At 45.9% G+C, this 18,578-nt stretch overlaps 1 protein-coding gene across 6 annotated transcripts in view; it reads left to right on the forward strand.

Annotated features, from left to right (window-relative positions):
- SPEN (spen family transcriptional repressor) overlaps positions 1-18,578 on the forward strand; it is a 66,391-nt gene that overhangs the window by 3,997 nt on the left and 43,816 nt on the right. For 5 of the 6 annotated variants that reach the window (XM_082069744.1, XM_082069745.1, XM_082069747.1 and 2 more), the window contains exons 2-3: positions 13,756-14,076; positions 17,342-17,818. The exons of the other annotated variant lie outside the window; for it this stretch is intronic. In XM_082069744.1, coding sequence (XP_081925870.1) covers positions 13,756-14,076; positions 17,342-17,818 — 798 coding nt within the window. The remainder of the gene's footprint in view (positions 1-13,755; positions 14,077-17,341; positions 17,819-18,578) is intronic. 6 annotated transcript variants of the gene reach the window in all.

Here is an 18,578-nt window from a genome sequence, read left to right on the forward strand (position 1 = left end):
TACAATTGTTAGAAATAAATTGCAGATGCATCCTGAAGTGGTTTGTGTTTTAAACACAACAGCCCTGAGGAACTGCTCTGCAAAAAACTGCTGTAAGGGCCAGCGCAGCTTTGTTTTCGATAACTTCTAGAAAACATTTGGTTGGTTTTCAAGGGCTTTGTGCTCCGTGTGTCACCCCGATGGACTGAGGCAGCGGGATTTTGGTCAACTGCTCTCAGATGTGGGGCAGAGCGGCGATTCGGAAAATCTCGGTGCATATTTAGGGTGATTTCTGCTAGGACAGCGCCGTTCCTGTGTCTTTTTCCCACGTCGGGCAGCGGCAGGTCTCGCAGTGCCTTTCCGCAGGAACGGGCTCCAGTCGGAAGTAATAGTGCTCTATTTTTTCTAGTAAAACTGTCAAATATGTTCCCAGGCTTTTATTGCTTCTAATCGAGTAATAGCTCTTGGGTATCACTTAGGATGCGAACTCATGATGGTTGCACTGAATCAGCTTCGCATATAGAGATCTCTATTCAGGTGTATTTTTATTTTAAGAAAATGCAGAAGTCTACAGAATGAACTGTCCCTGTTTTCTGGATTGGTATCATTTTTAGGTGACAGTGTTTTCATAGATCAGGTACAAGCTTTTTTAGTTCAGAGCCTTTGAAGGGATGAGGAAGGTAAAACTCATGCCCTCGCTTTTCTCAAGCAACATCTAGAATATTGGGCAGTATCAGGACCTGTTTGCGCCCCAGTTTACAAATATCTGCTCTGAAGGTAATGTTTAATTTTGCAGATGAAACCCAAGAAGTTGATGGGAGAACATTTGGTTGGGGGATTAGGGCAAGGGGATTAAATTAATTGCCCAGAATGAGGAGGTGCGGAAGACACCAGGCGACTCCTGCTTGAGTCTCAGTCGGTTCCTAGTGAAAGTTTCAAAGAAACATAATGAAAAGCTGCAAAGATTTGGACTAAGGTTCTATTAAGTGTTTTCATACACAGAGCCCTGTTAGATAAGATGATGTCAGTTGGTTAGAAAATTCTGTCATCTGCTGAGCTTTTCTGGCATTGGTTCTTCTCTGAAGTTTCTGTGTTTATTTGTGATTTGATGAGAGCAGCTTCTGTTGTTGCTGAGCTGCTCCGGAGCGGCGTTGGCTTTTGGTAGTTCTTTACCCTTATCCTAAACGCCTTTGGTATGATGATAAAATAATCCGAGTGCCCTTTCTTCCAGGCTGCGGGAAAGCATGTTGAGAACGTACCAGTCCTCGCGAGGCTTACAGATCTATTAAATTCATTCATTCATCAAGCTGAAACAGGCGACGAGAAAAGGCTTAAATTTGTTTCGCGATAGCCTTGCTGACTTGTTTTCTTCCCTCCTGGCTTTTTGTAGGACAGAAAGTCACGCCAAGTCCTCCGGCAAATGACCTTATTGCCGTCTTAAAGGTGTGTCCAAAATTAGGTCCTCATCTTCACTGGGGGTGAAGCGGCGCTAGCCGGCTTTTCATTAAAAAGGAAGTAAATGGCCAAATGGGTTTCAGATTTTGGATGAGTCGGTGAGTGAGGATGAACCTGGGGCTCCTGGGGACGTTTGCTTTCGTGAGCTGCTGTGTGACGACTGCTGGCTGTCCTGCCGTTGCGGTGGTTTCATGCTGTTGTCAGCTTGTGAAGAGGAGGAGATGCCTTCTGCATGCGAGGATGCACCTGGGAAATAAGGAGTATCAAAAAAGGATGTTTGGGAAGGGGTAAAACTGAGGCTCCCCCCTCTCGGCTGGTTTTAGACTGCTGAAGGTTTCGGGAGAGTCGTTGCTGGTGGGGCGGATACGTTCTTATTTTGGTAGCTACCAAAAATAAGCGCTTGTGAGATGTTTGGTCGTGTGTTTTTTATTAAGTTCGGTGAACTTGCTGAGGTCTGAGAACGCCCTGAAACCCGATACTGCAAAGGCAAACATTCCTCAACAATGAACTGAGGAATAAACTAGAAAGTATGATTAGTCTCTATAATAAGATTTTGAGTTTAGCTGCATCTTCGGCATGCCGATTTAGAAATCTCGTGGGAGGAATATGAGCCTGACGATGGAAATTCACAGTGTACAACCAGCCTCCTGCCTTTGCACAAGTCTTTCTAGTGTTCTAAAGACTGTTTGACCAGTTAATGAAAATCAGACAGAAGCTGCTTTTTTCGTTGTTCAAATCCATAGTGTTTCCCACCTTGGACCCGCAAGAGGTTTTGCCTGGTCAATAACGGCAGCTCTGGTCTTCTCGAGTCTGAAAACAACATCTCCAACGCTGTTCTGCAGCAATATATTAAGATGTGGTGATGACTCTCGTACAACGAATTAAACCCAGTGGCTGCTTTGGCTTCTGCATTTCCATAGTTATTGTTTAACCTGCTAATGCTGCGTAATCGTCCCGTGCAATCTGTAAAATCCTGCAGCGGGGAGATAACATCCTTTCATAAAAGAATAAACATGGTTACAAGCTTTTCATAAATACACTGGGATATATTCCAGGGCCTGCTGCAATCTGATGTGTTAGGTTGAGTATGAAGACGGCGTCTCTGAATTCGGTTGAAACAACATCCTTCTTGCGATGGATTTTTTGGAAGCGTATCTCGTAGCCCTGGATGTGGCTGGCTCTGTACTGCAGTCTGTATATTTGTGCCTTGTCTGAGGTCCAAGCGTTCATGATGACTTGGGTGAGAATGCACCAGAATCAAGATGTGGAAGGAACATCAACTTTCCGCTTAGACAAACTGATAACGGGAGAAGAGCTGCGGTCGGTCTTAATGACGGGTTTCTGTTCAAAGACCCAGGCATCTTTTGAGAACAAAACGGAGATTTTTTTTTTGCTTCCTTCCTCGTCCCTTTTTAGTTAAGCTTAGCAATGTAAAATTGAGAGCACTTTTTTATAAGCATGCTTGTACCCGAAGCGTGGACTTTCAAATCTCATCAGAATGCCCTGAATGTGTCCTCATCTCAACACTTAAGTGCCAGATAAGTCCAAAGATCTCTGGAAGGAGTGTGGATGGATGGTCTGTTGGATGCTGGTGGCTCTCAGATGGAGACAATACCACCTTGTGTGTGTTCCTCCATCCCAACCGAAGAGCTTGTGTGTCTTTTGTTATCCCCTGAAATCGCAGCTGGGTTCAGACCAAGTTCTTGTAGCGAAGGTGATCGGGTACCAAATCAAAATTGGGTTTGAAATCATCTTTTAGCTCAATGAGAAGACTGCCGCCAGGTTGTCAATTATTTTTCTTGTTTAGCAAGTGGTGAATGACCTTTAATTTTCCTCCAGATACAAAGCTCAGCTGGTCATGTTTTCTGTGCGTGGGTTCGTTGAGTAACTTACTGTCCTGGCGCAGATTCCCCGACCGTGGTGTCTGTGTTTTTGGTGAGATGCTCCCGGCTTCCGCACAGCCCAAAGCCCCGAGCCGTGGTCCATCCACTCCTGCGAATACTTCCCGGTCTCATTAATAGCGACTGCTGCCGAAAAGCACATAGAGGCTCATTTAGACATTCCCTCTGTGGCAGCTGTGGGTGACTTGTAATGGTTAATAGGGCAAAATAAGAGAAATAAATTGCTGAGCTGTATGTTAAAAGTAGTTGTCTTTGGAGGAAAAAAAGTCTTCCGGTCTCATTAGCATCCTAACTGTGAGGAGAATAAAAGCTCAGGATGGATAAGTATCTCCCTTGTATACGTAATCAACATCTGATTTAATTTCAGAGGATCCGTGCTTGTGTGTGTGAGACACTGCCCTTGGAAAGCCAGCTAAATACGCATCTAGACAGCTAACGATCTGCACAGTAACCTCATTGTAATCAAAGTTTAAATAAACCTTTGCTCTTTTTCTTAACCATAAAGCAACTTCTTGGAAGTATTAGTAGCAAAGAAGCTTTGCTGCATTTAAAAAATAAAACCAGCTTCGGCACTGATGTTGTAGGTGATATGCTGGTTGTGGGTACAGTGAGATACGCTGGTTTTTGGCAGCCGCTGAGCTCAGGAAGCGTCTCTTCCTCTACATCCATTCAGAGAGTGCAGTCCCTCGGTCGTGCTGGCAGTTCACGCTCTGGTCTACCTCGTGTCAGACTAATTTTGGAAAACAAGCATTTAAAGGCGAAGCTGATCCCAGAAACAGTATAAAATTAGGAAGCGGCTTTTCTGGCGGTGGTGCGGATGGGTTGTGGATGGGATGGTGTATCTGGCTCGTCCTTCGAGTACAGGAGGAGCCCTGTTGGCCTGGTAGTGCCCATACTCCTCGAGATCATGGAATCACAGGCTAGTTTGTGTTGAAGGGACCTTCAAAGCGCATGCAGTGCCCCCCCTGCCATGACAGGGACATCTTCACCAGCTCCGGTTGCTCAGAGCCCCGTCCAGCCTGGCCTGGGATGTCTCCAGGGATGGTTCATCCACCACCTCTCTGGCCAACCTGGGCCAGGCTCTCACCACCCTCAGGGACAACAATTTCTTCATGTCCAGCCTGAATCTCCCCTCCTTTAGAGACACAGGTCTGCTGAATTCTTATAAAACAGGGCTGAGAAACCTCACTCGTCATTACCAAGACATTCAAGCCAGCCTGATTCCAGCTCTGCTTTGCAAAACCTTGACTTGGAGTTGCATCAGAAGAAAAGCCATTAAAATCTAGCTGGCCAAGGAGCTCAGTTGTGGAAAGTTTTAAGCTCTCGCCTGTGGAGCAAGCGCCTGGAGCGCAGGTAGTCGCTGCAGACAAAGCACGGAGCGTGCGCCGGGCTCACCCCGGAATATGGAGTTTCCTTGGGCTGACACCTGGCTCACGCCGAGGATTGCGCTGCCAGTTGGTTTAGTCACAGGAACGAGCACTTTCTCCAGGGTGATGGGAGCGGTGAGTCACGAACCAACAAAATAACATTGGGACGTCTGTATTTGGGTGACTGGTGGGGCAGCACGGGAGCGGCCGGCCAGTTTAAATACAGGGTTTGTGGAGGAGGCTGGGCTGGCTGGGAACTGACTTTATTTTCAGGGCGGTGGGACTATTTTTCCTGCCTGGTTTCAAAGGTCGTACTTTTAGGAGTAGGCGAGCTCCTTTGTGTTGTGAGTTGACTGTGAGTCCTTGGATCAGTGGCTGCTTTCTGTCAGAAATGAATGTCAAGTTGTCAGACCTGTTGGCTGAATTGCAAGCTGGTCACTTGTTCAAACTGAGCTGTGGTTCGAAGTGGAAGAGCGATCCAGTCGTTTGGGACGGTCTAAGAGGCAGATAAACTCTATTTTCTTCTTAAATACCGTTTTCTGGAAGACGTACAAGCCTTGGAGAAGAGGTCTGTGTTTCCCTGGAGAAGTAAGAGCACCAGGACTTGCAAAGCCTGAAGATGATACATATTTAAAGTACTCCGCAGCATGGCGGGGAGACCATAATGTTATGACTCCGCATTTTCCTCCATCTGCTGCCGAATACATGCAAAGCAGGGCTTGGAGAAGCAAAACCGAGATGGGGAATTACCCTTTCATGCAAGAACGGAAAAAGTTGATTAATCACGAGATTCCCCTCCGGTTGTGATGCGGCGCGTTCTTAAAATCGAATCCAAACGAATCCTAAAATCAGTCACATGAGAGAACAGGCTTGAGCAATTCCTCTGCAGAAAGCATTCAGCGTAGTCTATTGCCACCGGTATTTTTGAAGCAAATCTGCAGATGATGATTTAAGCTGGAAGAACAAATGCCCTGGAGATGGAAGTCAGCGGCTCTGTGTCTAGCGCGCAGTAACGCGATACCGCACATCTGCGGGGGCTGGAGGATGAACAATCACCGCGCATCACACTTGACACAACACAGCTGAACGTGCCGAGTTTCTACCAAGTTTTGTAACCTCTTTAGGCTCTTATGAATAGTTGTACTTATTCTCCTCTGCTTGGAGAGCAAGATTGTTGTGATTTTGCTATGTATATGTATCTTCCCTAATCAATTTTGAACCTGTTAGCCCGTTCCAGCTGTACTTCAGGGCAAAGGGGGATTCGTCGTCTCAGAGATACAACATTCCTTTGAGTTTTGTGAAAACAAGCGGTTTTAATAGAGGAGAGAGACCTGATTAGTGGCCCCATGGAGAGAAAAGCTGCAGCGGGAGTGCAACCCTTATTAGACATTAAAGAATCCACATGGGAGAGCGAGGTGTTCCTGAGCGTGGGAAAAGCTGCACTGGGAACCGGCGGTTATTGGACGCCGGAGAATTCGACCTCAAGACGTGCATCCATAAGAAATGAGCCTTCGTTATTTCTGCTCACAAAGCCGCTTTGATTTCTTGTGTTTTTAATAACGTATATACCAATAAGCTCTGCTGCTGATGCTTCTTAATTGTACAGAAGTGACCGTGAGGAAAAGTTCCTTAATGACAGAGCTCCTGCCCTTTTTCTGGCTGGCTGAGGCGGCCTCGCCAACGAGGAACTTGTGTCGTTCGGCTGCGTTTATGCAACTTCAGCCGGGCAATTTTGCGTTAAGCCTTTGCTGACTGTTGGGTCGAGGGCTGATGCAACGCGGGGTTCAGTGGAACTGCTCACTGGGGCGGGGGGATCAAAACCAGCCCCGCCGGCTCTTGCTGAGTGCGCACCGAGCTTTTTATTTGTTAATCTTACAGCTTCATTTAACCCCAGTATCCAAAGCATGGATTCATCTCCCCGGCTTGTCTTCGCCAGGTTGAAGAGTTTCTAGGAGTCCTTTTGGATGTTGTTGGGTGTTGCAGTGGAACAGATTTCTATCTCGCAGGCAGGCGGGTGGATCTATATTCCAGTTTCACCTGATGCGTACGCGCTAGAACATCTTATCTGCGGCAAAATGTTTTGGCAGTGGGGGTTGCGGAAAAATTTCCTGCTACGTTGACTGTTGGAAGAAGTAGCTGCTGCTGACAGTAGCAACCATGAATAAATCATTTTAAATATTCTGGTTTTTCTCTCTCGGGTGGTACGTAGTAATTTGTATATTAATACCTCAGCGGTATCGAAACAGTGAGTTTACAATAAAGACATAAATAAAATGTCTTAATTAGGAAATCACGCTTACTTTGTGTCTTAAAATGGAGCATTCAGCTGAGCTGTAAAGCAAGAAGCAAGCGCTTAGTTCAGCACAGAGTTATCTGCTGGACTATCTGATATGTCAGGCGCGTTGCTTTTAAATAACAGATGTATCAAAAGTCTCGGGGAATGTGCCTGTGCTGGCTTTTTAATTTCCTACTTTGTCATCTTGTAGGGAGGGATTACGAGTGTAGACAAAGCCCCGGCTGTTTTCGGTGCGTGGCAGGAACACGTGCTGGGGCTCGTTAACAAACCCCCATTAACAAACTCCCCTAGAGTTGGAGGTTTTTCTTTTGCTGAATGCTGCAAAGTCTCAGAGTGCTCTGGGTTGGGGTAATTTGGGTGGTGGGATTCACCCACGTCACATAAAGGGTCCGACCGAGCTCCAGAACCGGCTTGGCTGTTTCTGCTCCTGAATGTTGAGGTTTCCCTAAAGATCTTTATTCCTAGGAGGAGAGCTGCGCAGAATTCCCTCAAGATCGTCATTTTTCTCCCGCAAAGGTCGCAGAGCCAATAAAGATCGCTCTAAACAGGTTTTAAAGCATCTCAGATTGCTATCTAGAAAATTATGGGAGCTGGGTAATTAGGGCATGTTTCTGAGTCATTGCTGTCACAAGGTCTGTTCTCGGCATGGCTTGAAAACCAGCGCTCCTTGTGATATGAGGAGCTTTGATTTTGCCTGGCTTTGGGAAAGTAAAAGGTTTTCAAAGCCTTGTGTGGTGTGGATTTGTCACTCACTGTGAGCGTTCCTACTCCTGATCATCCAGAACGCTCGCGGTGACTTATTGGGATAGAAACAGCAATTTTGTGCCGAGAAAGGTAGAATTAGAGAGGCGTTTAGTTGGTTTTATTTTTAGCCATCTTTAATGTGATGTAGCAGCTGGAGATCAGGAGAGCCAAGACCATACGTTGTGTTTCTGGAAGCTGCTGGATGTGCTCCATACGTTGCCATGTGTACGTTGCCCTATTTGTCCTTAAGCATTGGAGATGCCGTTTGGCAAATCCTCTGGGGTTAAATGACAATGCTATGAAGACAAGCGATTGTGGCTCATTGGGTGACAGTTCCCCACATTTGTTAAAAGTTGAAGTGTTATTTTCCAAGACTCTGGAGTTCTGCTTGTTGTTTCTATGAAGGTCCATTTCAATTAAGTTGCATTATTTTCATCCCAGCCCTATGCACATTTCTTTATGGTCTGGGTTTGCTGTCCTACATCAGTTACTGTATGAAGGAGCCCCAACCCGATAATGCAGTTTGTCCGTTTTTGAGTCTCTTGTTTAGGTTTTATTATTCTTCTGTATCTGTAAGCTCTCAAATCTTCCTCCCATGCCAGGCACACGATGATATTGTCAGATTTGCAACTGATACTCTGCATTACTTGCAGCAGAGTGCAGTTCCAAAGACTTGGGCCGCTCAGGTCTGAAGGTGGTAAAATCTTGTATCACCCTTGATATGAAACCGCCTTTCTAAAAGAAAAAAATTTAGAAGCATGTAAATATTTTTCTGGGCAAGTAAACTATGTGACTATGATGAATATGAAGCTTGGTGGTATTTATTTTTCTTAGGCCAAGCATGTTATGACTATTAAATGGTATATTTTATTTATTATAGTAATGCCCTCGTGATCAATTATGGTGCCTTATTCTTTGCAAATGCCCTGTGAAGACCCAAGTTCCCTTCTGTTGCTTCGCAACTTTAACAGCGGTGAATATTTAACACTGTGTGTGTTGGTGCTGCGGGAGGGAGATGTTTATGGTGTGATTCATGCCGTGAGTTGGTGATACTGGGAGCAGGATTATTTGGGGCTGGTGTCCCGCTGCGGGGACTGCGGTGCGGTGGGTTTTGCTGCTTTTCCGGCTTGTTATTTTGTATATTCCTGGGTGGGAAGTAGATACGCGTACAGATGGTTTGTGCAGGGGGAGACACAGGCCTGGAGTAGCCCCCAGAATGGGGTATGGGACTGGCTGGGGGCTGGGAACGAGGAGAAGAGACGCAGACATCTGGAGAAGTATTATTTCAGGTCACATAATTTTGTTATGAAATAACAACAGAGCAAGAGGAACGCGATTGGCCAAGAGAAGCTTCAAGCTGTGCGAGCGTTTCACTGAATAATGCAGGCTGGGGCTTGCCTGGCTTATATAATAATGGAGGAGAACGGAGTTTGAGCGCGGCACGGAAAAAGGAGCCATGCTTTTCAGCTGGCTAAAGATACCTGGCTTTAGTCAAAGGGAATCCTGATCGTCCATTCAGGCTCTTAATGAGCGGTGCAAAAACAAGCACAAAAACCCTCCTGCGTCGTTTTTGATCTTGCAAGGTGTCTTGCGTTTAGTGGGATCTGGAGCGTAACGTTGCGCTGGCTTCTAAATAAAAGTACAAAGGTTTTTAGGGATGTAGCTGACCTTCAGAAGTCTGCGGTGATGAAAATGGTTGGATATAATGTCTTCACAAGCTTGGGCAGGAGCTCAACGTGAGAAATAAGGAGGTATTATGATTTAAAGTTTAAATTAAACAAATCTCCCTGGTTTTGACCTACCTTTTCCTATCATGTATATAGCATCCTGTAAAGATCCTAATCAGTTTATAAAATATTGCAGCTAAAAGGTAACATTTGTTTACCAAATACTTGCTGGCCGGCTCTCTCATAGTCCATCCTTTGTTTAAAATGCGTTTTCTTTGGAACAGCACCCGAGATGAAACGGTTAATTAATTAGAAATGGCGAGGCCAGGGCGCAGCCACCCCGGTGTGGGCAAGTCGGGAAGGCTGTGGGTGAGGGATGATTTTGACTGTGTGTTGGTGACACGTCTCCCACGGAGGAGGAACCAGGGAAGGTTGTGGGGTGAGGGACAATTTGGGCTGTGTCTGGGTGACACGTCTCCCCTGGGGAGGAGGAACCAGCCCGGCGGAGGCTGCGATTCCCAACCCGGACGGGAGGAAGAGCGGGGAGGAGGAGGAGGATGGGCCGGGGAGCCAGAGAACACGCCGAGCAGCCATGCCAAGAGCCCAGAGACATTTCAGCTGCTTGATTATAGAGGTGCTTTGATCTAGAGTGAATAAACCCATAATGCTTAAATTATGAATTCCTTTTCTTTGTCTGAAAAGCTGGATTAGCGTGGCTTTGTTCGAGCGGTGATTATCGAACAACTCTTTTTAATGTTTTCTGAAAAGGCCGCTCGATGTGTGTTTCCAGGCGGGCGCTGCGATGGCGCTGTGCTGGTGGAGGGGCACACACGCCGGCTTTCGCACGTCCTCCTCTGCCCTGCACTGTAAACCCCTCCAAAAATGCAGCCTCATCCACCTTCCTTACAAAATGGAGCTAATGATTAATCAGCGTGAGTTGCAGGCGGGAAGAGGCACCAAAAAGCCGCGTTTTCCCGAGCGTCCGCGTGTTTGGAGCGGAGCGAACGAGCCTCTTTGTTGTGCGTTTGGTCTGCCAGCGATTGTGAAAGGGGCAGCAGCCTTCTTGGAAAGGGCTGACGCACAGGTATAAAGATACCAGGCGGAGGTTGAGAAGAGCTGCGCTGTGAGCGTTTCCAAAGGTCGCAGCGGTGCCTCCCCTTGTCTTTTGTCCTCTTGCCTTTTGTCCCTTGGGATCCAGACACAGGTTGCTCCTCGGAGCACGTTCGCCTCCATCTTGCCTTAACGTGCGATCCGCGGTGGTATCGCCGCCTCTCCTCCAAAAAGTATCGCGTTGGTTTTTTTTCTTGTATTATTGTGCTGCGGTAAAGCCGTCTGGTGATGCAGCACTGCGGATCTCCCCCTCGTCCTCCTCCCTGCAGCATCTGCCAAGCCGGGAGCAGCTCGGAGAGACGCCAACGGGTGGGGCTGGGCCGGATCACTAGACAGATTAATCTTCGCGGTGGGGGACCGAGGGATGCGAGTGATCACAGGACCGCGGTGGGGCACGGCAAATGCGAACCTTCCTCTCCCAGCAGCTGTCCTTGAATACTCAGGGCTCTCTCCTTCTCGGTTTTCTTTCACCCCCCCGCTCCGCGCTCCCTTTCTCCTCCCCCGTCTGCCTCCCTCGCTTTCGGCAAAGACGATTGTCGCAGATTATCCTCGGGGCTCGTCAAGGGTACGGTGCAGGAGGCCAAAGCGCGGCGTATATTTATGTATCCGGATAACGGATGGATTAAAACACGCCATCTCCGAGTGGGATGATTTAGGACCAGTGGAATACAGTCATATCCTTCCCCCATCCTCTTCTGATTTATTTTAAAATAATACATATTTTTTTAATTAATGGCAGCCAAAATACACTTTTCCCAATATGAAAATTAACCTGCAAGAGTTGTACATTTGCTGCGTGATATTTTTTTTTGGTACATAGGGAGCATATTACGTCAATGTTCTGCATCTTCTGTGCTTTCTGGGCGGCGTTAGCTCGAGTATTTGAACATTTTAACACATTTCTGGATTTCCTGCAGCAGAAGAAAAATAATTGAGGTCTGTGCGTATGTTATAATAACATCAGAATGAGGAAATAAAAGAACAGTCAGGGTGGTGAGTGGGAAGAGCCCTTCAGAGCCCGTTTCTGCTGTAACTTCATACCAGGCAGGCTGTGGTGATTGCAGTCAGAAGGTCAATTTGGATTTTAGGGTTTTGGAGTAGTACTAAGATAGTATTTCTTTTTTCCCCTGAAGATTTTAGACAAAGTATGGGCTTGTGTTGCCAGAAACCGAGCGTGTGAACAGGGAGCAAAAGGGAAGAACATGTTCTGACCAGTCACTTCTGTAACTATGTTATTTAGAAGAAAAACTTAATGGATATGAGAGTTGAGAGCATTCTGTGCTATGACATCTTAGTTGTCTGCAGAGAACCGGCACTGAAACTCGCCTTAAAGGGTGATGCTAACTAGGATACCTCATTATCTTTCATACTTTTCGCCACGTTCATTCATGGCATGAACATTTTTTTCCAATGGGCTCTTTCCTGTTTTCTTCCCCCTTCTTCCTTTCCTGTTTCTTCTCTTTCTACACGTGCCACATCCAACTGGCCATTTTTTTCCCTCACACATATATATTAACCATATCCTCCACTTGTCTGATCTCACCTTCAAGGTCAGATAACCTTATCCGGCCTTGGGAGAGCGCACACTTTGAGAAGTACCTTTCCTGCAGTACCGTTCACCATTATTTGCTCCTTGCAGCTTTTAATTAGAATAAAAAATGACCCGTGCAGGTCAGGAAACTCCTGAGAATTAAACGTCACCGTGCTGTACCCATGGGTACAAAGGCAGCAAGCTCAGCTCTGGGCTGCTCAGAGGAACGTGTCCTTTAGGTGACTGTGCCTTTTTTGGCCTAATTTTCTCTTGTTTGCGCACGTATTCCTTAACAGGTCGTGTGCCGTACCGGGCAGAGTATAAACCAGGGGAAAACGAGATCTAAATCCCAACCAGATTGCGTATAAAACACAGTAGGTCAGGTTGGAATGAGAAGGCAGCAGTCAGCCGGGCAGGTTTGCGAATCGTGTTTAAGGATTAGTCACCCCACAACAATGATGAAATGGGGAGGTGGATTGAAAGCCGAGCGTAACGCAGACTCAGCCGCAGGTTCTGACAGCGGCTGCTCCTCAGACGGGCGGTCGCGTTAGGTTGTTCCTGCGGGTACCGCTGAGCAGAGCCTCTCTTTAAGATGTATTTAGATCTGTTCAGCACGGTGCTGCCTTCGCCAGTACAAAATCTTTTGCAATAATTCCTCACAGAGTTTACAAATAGTTATCAATGACTTTTTTATTTGTGTGTCCCTTTCTCGTTTATCAGCACTTTCAAAAATATGCTCTTTGCCTCTTTTTGTCGTGGATTAACGACTGCACTTAAAGCCCTTCACCCGTTTTGCTCACAGTCTCTTGGCCGAGAGAAGAGAACAACCAAAACGCGAGCTGTGGTTCTCGGCTGTTTAAAAACATCGCTATGTTCGTACTTCCCATTTTATCCTTTCTCATTATGAGTTGATGCAAAGTGTTTAAGAAAACCATTTTAACATCACCTTGTGCACGCAAACCTGTTTGTTTTTATTTTTTTACGTAGACATTTCCTCGTCTGTAAATGCCTGTGTTGCAATTATTTAATTGAATGTACCTTAAGTAGGGTGGTGTCACCTTCCCGTGGGCTTTTCCTCAGCGTGGGGCTTGTTCTGCAGGAGGGGATGTAAAATTTAACCCCAGAAACACCCCGGTCCGGGGGTCCCCATGTGGGTTGTGCTCCAGAAAAGCCCTGCGAGGCTGTTGTAAATAAATGGCTTTGAAATTGGGAACGAGGAGCAGAATGAAAACTCCTGTTACAGTGCTGAGTGGATTAAATATAGATCGGAGTAGCGGAATTGCTGTGTCAAGGTCATGTTTTTCTTCAGAAAATTGTCGGGGTGTTTTTATTTCTACTTGGGACACAATTTTAGTTTGATTATGTCTTGCTCCTCACTTTAAAAATGAGGAGTGCTGCTCTCGTTGCAGATACCTTGCTGTTTCTTTAGCTGCTGTTGCTCTGTTGTTATAAAAAGGGTGATCTGATGGTAACTAACCAAAAGAGAGGAGTTTTGAAAATAACGACGGAAAGTGAAAATGGCTTTTTTCCCCCTTTTATTTTGCGAACACGTCTTCAGCCTCTGCTGCGCTTTGAGATTGATTTTCCTGCTGCACGGGAAGGGCAAACGGTTTGAAACATGTTGATTTTGAAGGAGGCAATGTTATTAAATACAACCTTTTTCTACCAGCGCTAATATTTGTGCTCTGCTCTGCTTTTCTTCCAGATATGGACGTGTCGAAAGTGTCAAAATCCTCCCTAAGAGGGGGTCGGAAGGCGGAGTGGCAGCGTTTGTGGATTTTGTGGACATCAAAAGTGCGCAGAAGGCACACAACTCTGTCAACAAAATGGGAGATAGAGACCTACGGACGGATTATAATGAACCAGGAACCATTCCCAGTGCTGCTCGGGGCTTGGATGATACAGTTTCCATAGCATCTCGTAGTAGAGAGGTTTCTGGGTTCAGAGGAGGTGGCGGGGGGCCCACTTACGGCCCCCCCCCATCGCTTCATGCACGGGAAGGACGTTATGAGCGGAGACTTGATGGGTAAGTTCCAAGGTTTCTCTAGGCAGGTATTTTGTATTTGTATGGTGAGAAACACAAACTCGTATCTAGGGCCCCCAGATGGATTTAAAATTTTGGGAATTATCTATGTTTCCTATTTTGGGTTGGAAACGGAAGTGATTTCTATCCCAGTGGCTGGTACCTTGTGGATCCATAGAGGATGTTTTCCGCAGCTGGTTGGATATCTACACTTGAAATAAGGTGGTTTTAAGATGGAAGATTTCCTTTGGCCAGCATCGATATTGGAGTTACTCTTTTCTAGAAGTAACGATTCCATGTCTTGGATAATATTAAGGCCTTGCTCGGATGTATCCCTGCTGCCAGATGGAGCTATCTTACTCTACAACATGTGGTGAAGTTCTCTCTGGAGTATCTTCGGAATACTAGAACCTAAAATTCTGTGAAAGCTTGATGCCTAGTTCTCAGTTCTCACTGTACGCAGTCGGTATGTTAATTGGATTGTCACCACAAAATTTCTAGTAGACCTTAATGATGCAGCCCCTTGGATTCTACAGACAACACGCGTAGCCGTGGAAATAACGTTTGGATGGAGAAGACGGAAGGCAGCTGGTGATGTTTCCATTTTGGATCTACATCATTTCCAAGTGATTGGGATTATTCTTTCTGATGGTATTGGCAAAAAGAGATGATGGACATTTACTAAATTTTGGAAATTATAGCGTTTTTTTTTAATGCTGGGATAAGAACTACAGCCTTGAATTTATTGGATGGTATACAGTCAAGACACCAGTAGCCATGGGGAGTGGATTACTATCTAGTCTCTTAAAAAGCTCTTTGCTACTCCACATTAAACATACTTTAGTTTTAAGGACGTGACGCTAATACCAGTTTGTGGATACGCCAGTGAGAAATGACTGGGCTGGATGGTTACAAAGGCGGCTAGAGGAGGCCAGCAGCGCTGAGTGATCTTCTACCAGCTGCTGGATTCAGACTTAGGGCTGGAAATTAAAATAACGGATCTATTTAAGTGCCTACTGTCTCAAGAAAGAAGTCTGGGGGTTTCAGAGTTATGGTTTCAGTCTGGGACTCCTTCCTTCCAGTGGAATTTTTTTGGTCTTGTCACTAAGATTTTTTTTTTTCTTGTTGGTTCATCTAAAATATCATTTGACACCCTTGCCCATTAAGAAGGTGGATTACCCCTGTAAGAGGGGCCAAAATTGGGGAAGTTATGTTCACAATTCTCTCCCTAGATTTAATTGGGAATATAGGTCGTGTTTCCACACTTGGAAAAGGTTGGTATGTCCTGCCCTGTGTATATTAGCCCCTCTCCTAACCCAAGTCAAACCCTCTCTTTCCACTAACTCCAGTAGTACTTAGTACTAATAGATAAATCAAAAATGCACTGTAGCCGTTAGATTTTCAGCTCTGCTAGCTCCTCTGTCTTCTGTGTCCTTCTCGTGGATAAGGACTTTGTTCTTTTATGTCAGCTATATAGCAGTAACCCTCTAGAAAATACTGCTTGTTCTCTTACCTTGTTAAATCAGCTTTCACCGATTAACACTTTGTAGGATGCTAAATGCAATCGTTGATGAAATTGTTGATCTCGGTCCTTCAAAAGGGGGAAAAAAGGAGAGACGTGTTTCTGTGCCAGATCCTGAAATGTCTTTCAAAATGCCATTGTTGCGAGCAAGAGATAATGAAAATAGAAAGGCAACAATGAATTTTAAGCAGATAAATAACTTAATGACGTTCTGTTGCACTGGTTAGGTGGTTTCTTATGAATAATTTGAGCAAATAAATGCAGACAAAACATGAGCGAGCTCTGTAGAAACCTTGAAAATGAGTTAGAATTTAACAGCGGAGGGTGAATCTAGTTAGAGGATTAAGGACCTTAGTGATTCATTGGAGAAAGAATGGAAGGAACTTCCTGAGATGCTAATCGAAAAAGATTCAAATCCCATGTTCAGTTCCTAAAAGATACCTGCAATATTTCTGCCATTTTAAATAGAAGCCAGACCCGTGATGCAGGAGAGGAGGAGGAAGCACAAGGCAGAATTGGGTTATTAGGATTCAGGGGATTGAAGTGACTAATCATTGATTCTGAAGGAAAAATCCAAGAGAGAAAAAACGGTCAAAGTGTCCTTCATAAGATGGATAATTAAATTTTTAAATTAGCTTTGGCTACCCTGACATATTTAGAATTTTGCAAGTATTTTTTAAACATTGAACAAATCATTTTGGATCTTGGATTTTGTGGCTGTAACTTAGACGTACCGTCCTGGTACTTGTCTAAATTAGACTACTAAACTATTTGTAATGTTCTTTTCACTTTATCTGTCAGTTCTACTATCTCTTTATTTGAGAGATCGCACTAACTTTCTTAGAACATAGAGCCTTTCTCAATGGACACACAGAACGTTTGAACTACTGAAATAAAACGGGATTTAGCTACTTGAAAACAGTGCAGTTGTGAAGGTAGAAATTCTGTAATTACAGGCAAAACCACCGACTGGAAAATGTAATTTATACTCCTTGCTTAGGGTCTTAGTATTTTGGGGGGTCTGCACCCCTGTAGTTTAAGTTTTCCGACATAAGTAACCAAGGTGTTTCTTGAGGACAGTCGAGTGTAGCAGTCTGATAGAAGCAAAACTCCCTCTTAAGAGGATGAAATATTGTAGAACAGCACCAAGAAACCCCCTGATTTTCTGGGCCTTCTCTACAGGTTACGCTACCCCTTTTGAAAGCAGCTTCTTACCTCTGGGTCATGCTTTGCACGGAGGCTTTCATGGCTACAGCCCGGTTGGCGTTGCCATTTTTGCAGAAGGATAATGAGAAGAGCTCCAGTAATTACCAAATTTCCAGAAACAAATTTCTGAAGCTCTTAAGCAAAAATGGATGGGGCGGTGGGGGGAATGTTAATTATGATGTTCATAAACACGAAGTTTTCCTTGTTTAAAGGAAAAAATTAAAAACAAATGGTACTTAAATGAGATTCTGCACTGGAAAGCTGTATTTTTTTTCCTGTGCAGGCAAGATGCTGGTCATGAAAGCCTGATTTTGTGATTAAAACGAAATGATTGCTAAGCTTTATCGTATATGAATATAACTTCAGAGTCAAGTAAAACGTTTTTTAAGTTTGTCAGTGTTTGCTTGATAGGTTATTGCTGTTTAGTGGAGAAGCAGTCGCAAAAATAAGTTCAGCGCTGACGCGAATGTTTGCATGATTTGCTTTTAGTCGTGCTTGCCCCTTTTCTGATGAAGTATTTTTCCCCCTTCCTAAATGCAGGGCTTCAGATAACAGGGAGCGTGCTTATGAACATAGTGCCTATGGACACCATGAGCGGGGGACGGGAGGATTTGATCGGACGAGACATTACGATCAGGATTACTATAGAGATCCTCGAGAGCGGACTTTACAACATGGGCTCTATTATACTTCTCGGAGTCGAAGTCCGAACCGTTTTGACGCTCACGACCCCCGTTACGAACCTAGGGCCCGGGAGCAGTTTACATTGCCCAGTGTGGTACACAGGGATATCTACAGGGATGATATTACGCGGGAGGTACGAGGCAGACGGCCGGAGAGGAATTACCAGCACAGCAGGAGTCGGTCGCCGCATTCGTCGCAGTCCAGGACGCAGTCCCCGCAGCGCCTGGCCAGCCAGGCCGCCAGACCCGCGCGCTCGCCCAGCGGCAGCGGATCCCGCAGCAGATCTTCCAGCAGCGACTCCATCAGCAGCAGCAGCAGTACCAGCAGCGACAGGTAAGGCCGCTTCGCGCGTCCTCACCCAAAGCCGCCGTCCCCGTGGGTTTTGCGTCTCGTTTTCCGAGGAGCCGCGAGCCCAGGCTGTGAAAATAGAAGGTGTTTTAGTTGTTGATGGAGAAGTAAACCAGCGTGAGATGTCAAAAGACCGAGAGCTGGGTCTCTTTAGCTTGGAGAAGAGAAGACTGAGGGGTGACTCATTGCTGGGGATCAAGATGGAAAGGGGGAGTGTCAGGAGGATGGAGCCAGGCTCTTCTGGTGACAACCAGTGACAGGACAAGGGGCAATGGGTGCAAACTGGAACACAGGAGGTTCCGCTTAAAGATGAGAAGAAACTTGTTCCCGGTGAGGGTGGCAGAGCCTGGCCCAGGCTGCCCAGGGGGTTGTGGAGTCTCCTTCTGTGCAGACATTCCAACCCGCCTGGACACCTTCCTGTGTAACCTCATCTGGGTGTTCCTGCTCCATGGGGGGAATTGACCTGGATGAGCTTTCCAGGGCCCTTCCAACCCCTGACACTCTGGGATTCTGTGAGTTGGCAGAAGCAGATGGGAGGGGAACGCTGGTGCCGTGGTTCATTGTTTTCTGTGGTGGAGCTGTGCAGCATCTATATGGTGCTGGAGGGCAAAGCGGGGTGGACGGACGCAAGGCCTTGCTGCACCCCGGCTGCTCTCTGTGTTAATACAATATTTGAGTGAGGGAATAAACCAATTTTCAGCTCACCTACTTCTTACAGGACACATTTTGAAATACTTTGGGAAGT

This window comes from Streptopelia decaocto (assembly GCF_964273445.1).
Source record: "Streptopelia decaocto genome assembly, chromosome: 20".
Classification (NCBI taxonomy): domain Eukaryota; kingdom Metazoa; phylum Chordata; class Aves; order Columbiformes; family Columbidae; genus Streptopelia; species Streptopelia decaocto.